The sequence below is a fragment of the Staurois parvus genome, unplaced genomic scaffold, assembly GCF_062004578.1.
Source record: "Staurois parvus isolate SC_StPar_1 unplaced genomic scaffold, SC_StPar_1.0 ptg000172l, whole genome shotgun sequence".
NCBI lineage: Eukaryota > Metazoa > Chordata > Amphibia > Anura > Ranidae > Staurois > Staurois parvus.
The window spans coordinates 13,069,278-13,080,262 of NW_028317968.1; the positions used below are offsets into that span (position 1 = coordinate 13,069,278).

Below are 10,985 nucleotides of genomic sequence, written 5' to 3' on the forward strand. Positions count from 1 at the left end.
TTAAAACTTTTTAAATACCTTTAAAAATCTAGGCTCTTCCAATATTGATGTAGCTTATCCTACGCACAAGTACATATTGATTCTTTTCTGTCAGTTTACACAGATATGGTTATTTCCCATATAGGAATGAACAGACACACATTTACCTAAATAAATGATGCAAGAAATATGTTGATACCAACTGAAATAAAGAAATCAGTAAAACTTAATTGAAGCATTTTAATATGCAGCAAGAGTTTGGCTGTCTTCAATAGTTAGTCACAAAAACAAATAAAACAAAACAGGCTTTAATTCCATGTCGTTAAGGTGTGTTTTGATCATTACTGAAATCTGGAGCTTTGTATTTCCCTTCCTTCTCTAGCTTCTCCATCTGATCCCTGATGGCCTTCAAACGCTGCAGCTGGAAGAAAGATGTGCACATTATACATTCTGCTGGGTCATAGTGTGAAGATTGCCTACATTATAACAGATCATCATTATTTACTGATCATAAAAATAGGAAATGTCCTTTTTATGACCTATATATTATTATCCCTCTTCTCAGGGTTTCACCTAAAGTCATATTCATAATGCCATTTAAAAATTCATGAGTGTAATTTTGAAAATGTTAGCATATACTGATGTGCATTTTCACACAGCTGTATTTAAAATACATGTAAATGATAGCATATCAAATAGCTAATTAACACAATATAAAATGCATCCAAATTAGCCTTAAAAAAAACAAAAACAAAACAAAAAAAAACAAAAAAAAAACCAAAAAAAAAAAAAACACAAAAATTTCCAAACCTCCTCCTGGCCATTCAAAAAACAAAGCATAAGGATATGTGTTTTGTGAATAGTGAGGAGAGGGAGGCAGTGATGTGACTATAGTGCTGGGGTCTAACTCATGTTTGCACCCCCACTTCCGCTGCGATCGCCTAAGGATATCGGAAGCGGAAGTTGTCCTCCCCCCTCCCTACCTGTAGTCTTCTGGGACACATGACAGGTCCCAGAAGACTACGGTAGCAAAAATCACAAAGCTCAGCGCTACTCGTGGGCACCTGGCTGTGAAGCCGCAGACTGTCACAACTGGGTTCCCACACTGAAATGCCGGCGCCGGGGAAAGAGAAGACGGCCGGCGAAACCAGTCATGGTGAGGACATCAATGGACCGAGGAACAGGTAAGCGTCTGGATTTTAAAAGTCAGCAGCTACAATTTTTATTCTGTGGACTTTTAGTTTTTATTCAACTGGACCTCTGCTTTAAGTACAGTGGGAGATGTACCCACATGTAAACAAGAACACTTGTGATGTGAAGAAGACAGTGCACGTAATATGGCCGGTGGCTTTGAAAGAGTGTTCAACTAATTTAACCCTGGTAAGCGTATTCTGCCCAGCAATGGGCTTAACAGAAAACCAGCAATACAGAGATATGGGGCTGCTACTGCTCCTTTGTATTTAAAAAAAGTAAAAGCCCTAGGGGAGTTGCCCTTATCCCTCCTTTACTAACTGAAGCAAGTCACTCACTTAAGACAAGATGACTTTGCTGGCTGCATACTGGTCCTAGGTCTGTTACTCAAGAACTGAAGCAGTGATCAGAATGACAGTCCCAAATGCAGAAATCTTAGAAAAAAGTGAGCAATGGCAGCTCCTTTTAGTCTGAATGGTTTCTTTTAACCACCTTGCGACCGACCCATTGTAAGCTTTACTGCTATAGGGCAGCCGCTCTGCACAGAATCACATACATACATATTTCTGCATTCCGGGGTAGGGGGTGCATGCCCAACTGTGCTGTGATTCGACACAGCACATGCCAATCACCGGGGTGCTGGCCAGTGATTGCCAGCATTCGGCGATGGGCTCTGAGACTCATAGAACACAGCTCTGTCAGTGTAAACATCATAGAACTGTGTTCACTCTAGTTAATTTTTCATTCCCTGCTAAGGGGGGGGGGGGGGGGGTAGACTGGTGGTTCCACACCACCTGCTTTACTACCAGGCTCCTCAACTGGTCCAACTATATAACATTTTTTCTAAGATATATCGCCTTGACTGGGTGCAGTTGGAGGAACAAGCCGTTCTATCAACCCCTATGGACCTTCTGATGTGGATCTTCCCAAAGGAACTCCGGGCAATCTTGAGTCTCTTCTTATCGCACTCCCTACATTTATGGGACACAGTATGCAAATTATATCCAATAAAGTCCCCTCACTCCCTGGTGGCCCCCTTATTTAATAATCCATATTTGCCTCCTGGGCAAAATCCCCCAATAGTTTACATGGTGGATCAACAAGGGTCTCTATAGGATAGCACACTTTCTAGAACATAAAAGGGATCAGACAGTCTTCCTATTTTTTGGAAACATTGCAGATGCCCCCTGCAGAAACCTTTCAGCTGTGCCAAATTAATCACTTATTGAAGACACTGGGCAGATTGATACAACCACTAGGACCCTGTTCGAGAATAAATGTTTACAAGATGCTGTCTCCCATGGGGGAATATGAGAGTTATATGCTCTGTTCAATAATCAACATAACAAGCCATCCTATCTAAGGGCATGGGAGTCAGACCTAGGTGAGCAATAGCAGAGGAGTGGACACAGTGGTTGACCATGGTGCATAAAGGAATACTCAACACTACTCTAGTGGAGGTGAACTACAAGGTACTATCCCGATGGTACCTTGTCCCCGCAAGGCTAGCAAAACTCTATCCTGGCACCTCATCCCTCTGCTTTTGAGGGTGTGGGCAGGAAGGCCATATGTCTGGTGGTCTTGCCCAAAAATCCAACTATTCTGGATCCAAGTAATCAATTTTTTCTATTTGGTAATATTTCTAAAAGCACCAAAACAGCATTGTTCGCTGACATTTTGGACGCGATCCCCAGACATCTTCGAACCTGGATTTTCTTTCAGCTGCCAAAATAACCATAGCACAAGCATGGAAGTCACCGGTAACTAACATTACCTTGGTGAAAACATAAAATATCTTCGATTATGATTAATGGAAAACTGACCAGCATTCTTAAAGACAAACAATTCAGGTTTGAGAAGGTTTGGAATCCCTGGAATGCATATCTTCAAGCCCCTTAGATACCAGGACATATTTTGGCCAGGGATCAGGGCCGGAAGGACTACATTTTTTCCCTTTCCTTTTTCTCCTGATTTATGTTTAGTGTCTGCAGACTTTATGAGGAAGTTTAAGGGGAGACCTTAAAGCCCCCCTCATTTTTACATGTTTAAAAGAAGCACGGCTCAGTGCCTAATAGTAGGGGGAATATTCTCTGACTTACTTCTTTACCTCTTTGTGAAACTAAGACATTTAACCTACATTTCAATGTACGTTCATCTATAATGAGGTCTGTGACTGTCTTATGCAGTTGGATGATCTCACATATAGAGTCCTACACCCTGGGCAAGTTGTTTCTCTTTCCTGTAGAGCCAGCCAGTGGTATATTTAGGTTTTGTGCTGCCCTAGGCAAGACTGCCCCCCCCCCCCCATCTAAATTTGTTGCATGACTTGTAACAAGTACCAAAGCACATCCTCTGCCCCCCCCCACATACCCACAGTCTGCACTCATGTACACCTTGTACAAGGCCCAAGTGCCCATACTCACATTTAACTGGTACAACTATGCCCACATTCACCTTGTATATTTTGCGCCCCTGCACCCTAACCCCCCCCCCCCCTTCCCCAATGCTCACACTTTAATATACGTTGTAAATCGCCGCCCCCCTGAAAGATGCTGCCCTAGGCAAATGCCGTGTTTGCCTCACTGTAGCTATGCCTCTGGAGCCAGCCTCTAAGAAATTATGTACTAGATTGAATGTACAGTGCCTTGAAAAGGAATGTATACCCTTTCCAAATTTTGTCCTGTTACAACCAAAAACATAAATGTATTTTATTGCCATTTTATGTGATAGACCAACACAACGTGGCACATAATTTTGAAATGGAAGAAAAATGATAAATGGTTTAAAATTTTTTTTTTTTACAAATATCTGAAAGGTGTGGCATGCATTTGTATTCAGCTCCCTTTACTCTGATACCCCTAACTAAAATCTAGTGGAACCAACTGCCTTCAGAAGTCACCCAATTGGTAAATAGAGTTCACCTGTGTGTAATTTAATCTCAGTATACAGTTGTACTGTGAAGCCCTCAGAGGTTGCTAAGAGAACATTAGCGGACTAACAGCATCATGAAGGCCAACACACCAGACAGGTCAGGCATAATGTTGTGGAGAAGTTTAAAGCAGGGTTAGGTTATAAAAAAAAAATAATAATATCCCAAGCTTTGAACATCTCACGGAGCACTGTTTAATCCATCATACGAAAATGGAAAGAGGATGGCACAACTGCAAACCTACAAAGACATTGCCGTCCACCTAAACTGACAGGCTGGGCAAGAAGAACATCAGAGAAGCAGCCAAGAGGCCCGTGGTAACTGTGGAGGAGCTGCAGAGATCAACAACTCAGGTAGGAGAATCTGTCCACAGGAAAACTATTAGTTGTGCACTTCACAAATCTGGCCTTTATCGAAGTGTGGGAAGAAGAAAGCCATAAAGTCACGTTTGCGAGAAGCCATGTGGAAGAAACAGCAAACGTGGAAGAAGGTGCTCTGTTCAGACGAGGTTAAAATTGAACTTTCTGGCCTAAAAGCAAAACGCTATGTGCGGTGGAAAACGAACACTGCACATCAACCTGAACACACCATCCCTACCGTGAAACATGGTGGTGGCAGCATCATGTTGTGGGGATGCTTTTCTTCACCAGGGACAGTTAAGCTGGTCAGAGTTGATGGGAAGATGGATGAAGCCAAATACAGGGCAATCTTAGACGAAAACCTGTTAGAGTCTGCAAAAGACGGGACGGAGGTGGAGGTTCACCTTCCAGCAGGACAAATGATCCTAAACATATAGCCAGAGCAACAATGGAATGGTTTAGATCAAAGCATATTCATTTGTTAGAATGGCCCAGTCAAAGTCCAGACCTACATCCAATTAAGAATCTGTGACAAGACTTGAAGATGGCTGTTCACAGACACTCTCATCCAATCTGACAGAGCTTGAGCTATTTTGTAAAGAAGAATGGGCAAACATTTTACTCTCTAGATGTGCAAAGCTGGTAGAGACATACCCAAAAAAACTTGCAGCTATAAATTGCAGCAAAGAGTGGTTCTGCAAAGTATTGACTCCGGGGGGCCAAGTACAAATGCCACACTTTTTAGATATTTAAAAAAAAAAAATGTTGAAAACCATTAATCACTTTCCTTTCTCTTCCCAAATATGTGCCACTTTGTGTTGCTCTATCACATAAAATCACAATAAAATACATTGACATTTTTGGTTGTAACATGACAAATTGTGGAACATTTGAAGGGGTATGAATACTTTTTCAAGGCATTGTATTAGGAAACCAAGCTCTGGCCCTGGAGTATGTAGGAGAGTGAACCCATCACCTAATTTCTCCCCCCTTCCTTCTACCTGTTCACTTGGCATATATTGGATAACGATTGTATCACAGTCTTATTTGTAAAAAAAATCTATAAAACAGAAAACTAGATCCACAGTAAAATCAGCACATTGTACACACAAAAACACATTAGGCACATATTTAATCTCTTGATCGTCCTAGATGTTAACCCCTTCCTGCCCAGTGTCATTAGTACAGTGACAGTACATATTAGCACTGATCATGAATAATGGTACTGGTGATGTCAGTGGCAGTTAATCCCCCCCCAGAATTGGTTAGTGTCAGATTGACCGCCACAGTCCCGTTATAAGTCGCTGATTGCCGCCATTACTAGTATAAAAAAAAGATAAAAATTCCAGTATATATCCCATAGTTTATAGATGCTGAAACTTTCACACAAACCTATCAATGTATACACTTATTGGGATTTTTTTCTACCAAAGACATGTAGCAGAATACATATTGGCCAAAATCTATTGACCGATTTAATTTTTACATATGGGATAGGTTTTATAGCAGAAAGTAAAATATATATATTTTTTTTCTTTTTTATTTGTTGGCCTTTTTTCTAATAAAAAAATTAAAGCCAAGCCCAGAAGTGCTCAAATACCGTCAAAAGAAAACTGTTAAATTTTTTTTTTATAATTTTAATTTGGGTAAAGCGTTGCATGGCCGCACAATTGTCAGTTAAAGTAGCACAGCGCTGCATAGCAAAAAAAAAAAAGGCCTGGTCATGAAGGGGGTAAATCCTCCGGAGGGCAAGTGGTTAAACCAGAATATCCAAATTTCACCTTCATTCCCACTGGCTTTTATAGTTTAATATCAAAAAAATAGTCGCTACTTACAGTATTTTGCAGGTTAAGAAAAAATATCTACCCATTATGGAAATTATAATTTTGAGCCAAATCCTACTTTTAAATTAAGACAGACCAGTGCTTTGTCCACTAAGGGCAAAGCAAAAGGTTCTCTTTAATGCCATCTTCTCCAATGGCATATACTCAACTTTTCTCTTTGCCCATAGTGCTCCGTCAACAAAAAAGCAAATCCCTGCATAAGCTCCAAGTTGGTCTAGTCAGAGCTTAATGAAAGCTGAGGACTGTCTCCCTGCCCCATTTAACAGCACTGTGCCAATTAACGAGAGCGGGTCACATGCTCCACACACTTCATGGGACTGAGCATTTTGTTTGCTTAAGACAGATGAATGTAGTGGCAGGAAAAAAACAAAAAAAAAACTAAAAAGAAAACAAAAACCGGATGCCATGTACTAGCTTACATTATAGTGGTATACAATTCATTGTGCACCCTGTATTATAGATGTCACAGAGATCCCCAGCACATCATATGCTCAAAGATAAGCAATTATAACAAACATTGCAAAGTTTCTGAGCTCTGACCAGCATCTTCTCAGGCTTCTACCTTATTGCTTGCATGAGGAAGAAGCTGGTTAGGGATCCAAAACATCACACTGCTTGTTGTGTGACCAATAAATTGCTCACAATTGAGAATTTGATGAACTGGTGATCGCTTATGATTTCTGAAATCATTCCTTTTGAATCACTGCAGCGCTCATGTGAAAGGTCGAGAAGCTGAGTGCACCATACTCTCTTCAATACATGTCTTATACATAGCATGCTGACTTACTGTTTTGGTTCTGTGCATACACTCCAAAAAGTCCTCATATTCCACCTTGCACTCTTTTTCTGCTCGGATTTTTCCAATGCCATGGCAGCACTCCACCCATTCTTTCTCAAATGCGTGGCAACGTCCAGCTTCATGATGTACCTGCTTGCCACTCTGCAGCAGCAGCCATCTGTCTAAATTAATGCCGAGTCTGCTCTGAAGATCAATAAATGGCATGACTACAAAGTAACAGCAGCAGAAAATAAAGGATTAGAAATTAAATCAAAACTCGCATCAAACTGATATTTTCATCTTTGACAAACAGTCAGACGCTGTAATATTTACAAATGGAATTGTTTTCATTATGATAAAAATGTCTATATTCAAGACTCAATTAGCAACTGAAAAGATATTAGAATATACTGGTAAAATACCAAGAATCTTACCTATATCAAACTAAAGTCACTTCTTAAAGGGGAACCATACTCGCCTTGAATCCAGTGATGCACCATCCCCTGAACTCCCTGTCATTCGTTGTTCGGGCGCCGGGTCAAGATGATGTCACTCCCGCGCATGCACAGGAATTTTGTCACCTTCAGCACTGCTGAATTCATGAAGTGAGCCACACTTGTGCAGCTTACTGCATAGGGGTGGAAAGGCAAGTGGCTTTAATGCAGATGAGAAAACAGGTCTCTTTTGCATGAAAAATCCTGGCCGTGCAGCTCAACAGCTGGCTTGATCCCTTTATGCCAGAATGATGGCCTCCTGTGTTGACCAAAAACCAGCACAGAGGAGCAGATACCGGCGAGGGACAGGACTATCAGATGAAAGGTAGGAATAAACTGCCTTCAGTTCTGCTGTAACCCCCCCCCCCAATACCGATTAATTCAAAACCCACACTCACCTGTCCAGTGGATCCTGCGGTGTCCTGCTAATTAGCTGTCTGTGTCCCACACCACCAACTTGGACCTCTTCAGGGTTCAGGCAGCCTGGCTTTCAATGAAAAGGAAGCTCTGCCCTACAGCCGTTCTGACTGAGCTCAAAGTCATGGACGGAAATTTTGACGAGTAAAGTTCTAATTTATCCACAATGGCTATACTGGCGCTGCTCTGAAAAGCATTCCACAGTGGATCATTGTTTGGTGATCGTTTGACAGGTGGTGAGAAGGCCATATGAAACCTCCCTAACGCCTCAAAGCCTTGACAGTGTGCATTTTATACAGTTGTGGCATAGCTCCATTCCCTTGAGTGCGTCATGTTTGGTGGTCGCACTGCCTGCTGAAAGTGACGTGTCATTTAATTTTTACCATGGCACGTGTACAGCCTAGAGCGGCTGCATGCCCTTATTTAGGTGGGCAGTAAAATCTTAGCTCAACCACCTGATACATTTTTGTTTTAACACATTTGCTTGGAATACTAGAGAACCACTCATGACCTGATCTCCTGATACTGGGTGCCTGTTATCTAATGCAGCCTCTCTCAACCAGGGTGCCCAGGCACCCTGGGGTGCTTTGAGGTTTATTCAGGGGTGCCTTTGCAAAATGTCTAAAAATTGCTCAAAACAAGCCAACAGGTGGAACAAGTCTGCCTTTTAGTTACACAAAGTCACAGGTTTTAATTTGGCACCATTACGACCTTCTAGCAGCCGGTGTCCTGACAACCAATGACATCCGCAGTTGATAAGGAGGATGTCAGTTGCTTGCACGGCATCCTAGTTTGCCCCTCCTCCGCCCCTCAGTGCTGGGGTCACATTAGGTCAGTGATGGACAAGAACTAAATGAAGAGAAACATTGGAATACTAGTCAGTATCAGGGTGCAAAAATGTATTTGCATTGGAAGAATAAATCACCTCTAATGTTGGGTGTCCTACATGTGTAGACATTTTAGAATGGGGTGCCCTTTTAAAATTATGGACTTGAGGCACCCCATTTTAGAATGGGGTGCCTCAACTCCATAATTTTAAAGGGTGCCTCAAGACTGTCCATAATTTCAAAGGGTGCCTTGACTGACAAACAGTTGAGAAACACTGCTCTAGTGTTCTGATGATGGAGAGGAGTGATGTGAATTTATACTTCTATACAGGCTCTCCGTAGACAGGTGTGTAGTGTCACCTAAATCAGCCAATCTGTACATTGGTGTCCTGTATGCACTGGTATGGAGCTGCCAAGGGCCCTGATCAGACACAAGGGAGCAGCCAGTGTGATGTCAGTGCTCAACCTAGGACAAGCACTGACACTATGCCCCCCGAGCGCTGTACACTGCCAGTGTCCTTCTATCACAGCACCATGACAGGCCCAGCGCCCACAACATACCCGGCATTGACCGCCTGAGCCGACTCCGGGATGATACAACATATCTATGCACAGCTCTGCCTAACGTTGGAGGTCAAACTAAATATTCCCTCACCTCAGCAGCTCCGAACGTCCTCTGCTCCTGCCAATTCACGACACAGAAAACCGTAAAGCGCAAGTCACGTGGCACGCTAAGTAGCAGCCATCTTTGAAAAGGGCTATAGAAAATAGATCGTTCTTAAAGTGCAAATTCAGACTGTCTGCCCTGATTCTCGCATTAGTTCCAATAACCACTGGGACGATGAAATAGAAGTTTAATTTTTAAAGGTGTTCTCGTAGGGCACACGCAACAAGTCGTACACTGCCCTTACAGCGCCCTCTAGCTTTTCGAGGTTGTTTAGAATCTTGATATTGGTGTGTCACTACGTCACGTGCAGGAAGACATACTGTTTGTTTACAGCGCCCTCTAGCTTTTCGAGAATGTTTAGAACCTTGATATAGGTGTGTCACTACGTCACGTGCAAAAAGGCGTACACTGTCCTTACAGCGCCCTCTAGCTTTTCGAGGATGTTTAGAACCTTGATATAAGTGTGTCATACGTCACACGCAAGAAGACGTACTGTTTGTTTACAGCGCCCTCTAGCTTTTCGAGGATGTTTAGAACCTTGATATAAGTGTGTCACTACGTCACGTGCAAGAAGACGTAAGGTTTGTTTACAGCGCACTCTAGCGTTTGGAGGATGTTTAGAACCTTGATATAGGTGTGTCACTACGTCACGTGCAAAAAGGCGTACACTGTCCTTACAGCGCCCTCTAGCTTTTCGAGAATGTTTAGAACCTTGATATAAGTGTGATCCCTAAAAAATTGCTAGACCAACAGCAATGGGAGGGAACACAGAAATAGTGTCAAAAGGCCGAAATAATGTAACAGGTTTGAGGCTTGTAAAGGTCAGTAAGCAGTTTGTTGCTACATTCACTGTATTCCCTAATCCAGTGGTTCTTAACCTTGTTGGAGGTACTGACCCCCACCAGTTTAATATGCGCATTCACCAAACCCTTCTTAATTGGAAAAATAAAATATGATTTTTCAAATTCAAAACATAAGTATATATTTAGGTATATATTTATACATAGGTGCGCAAAATGAACAAAACCATTAAGAACAAAGAACAAAACCATTAAAACATGATTTTCTCACAAAAACAAAAACATAATAATGAATATTTATTGCACGAATCATATGAGTCGGGTGTGGGTCTTCACCTCCGCCGAACCCGCGAGACTGACTCACCGAACCCCAGGGGTTCAATCGAACCCAGGTTAAGAACCACTGCCCTAATCTATTGCCAAAGTCAACCAGTATGGTAATTATTATTATTATTATACAGTATTTATAAAGCGCCAATAGTTCGCTCAGCGCTGTACATTACAAAGGGGGACAGAACATGTGACAGAACAATACCAATACAATGCAAAACATGAGGGGATTGAGGGCCCTGCTCCTTGGAGCTTACAATCTAGGAGGGAGGGGATAGTGGTACAGGAGGAGATAGCTGTGGGGGATGGAGTGGTAGGAAGAGTGGAGGAGGTCGGCAGGTTAGCAGGGGGTGGGGTAGGCTTCCCTGAA

The 10,985-nt window shown here is 42.2% G+C and overlaps 1 protein-coding gene across 2 annotated transcripts; it reads right to left on the bottom strand.

The window, feature by feature from the left end:
* Positions 1–205: 205 nt before the first annotated feature.
* On the bottom strand, positions 206–9,632 carry NDUFS5 (NADH:ubiquinone oxidoreductase subunit S5). Of its 2 annotated transcripts, none has more exons than XM_089676724.1 (3): positions 9,474–9,632; positions 7,090–7,307; positions 206–400 (listed from the first exon to the last, which is right to left on the bottom strand). In XM_089676724.1, the coding sequence occupies exons 2-3, from the start codon at positions 7,303–7,305 to the stop codon at positions 302–304; spliced, it is 315 nt and encodes a 104-aa protein (XP_089532850.1). In that variant the 5' UTR covers positions 7,306–7,307; positions 9,474–9,632; the 3' UTR covers positions 206–301. The 2 variants fall into 2 exon arrangements, with proteins under 2 accessions (XP_089532850.1, XP_089532848.1); XM_089676722.1 differs by lacking the exon at positions 9,474–9,632 and adding an exon at positions 9,380–9,404.
* Positions 9,633–10,985: the final 1,353 nt, after the last annotated feature.

What these genes read in the sequence shown, in the direction of transcription:
- NDUFS5 (XM_089676722.1), bottom strand. An exon ending in GTATGCACAGAACCAAAACA is followed by an intron (nt 401 to 7,089) that starts GTAAGTCAGCAT and finishes TCTTTCTTCCAG; the next exon opens with CTGCAGCGTTTGAAGGCCAT.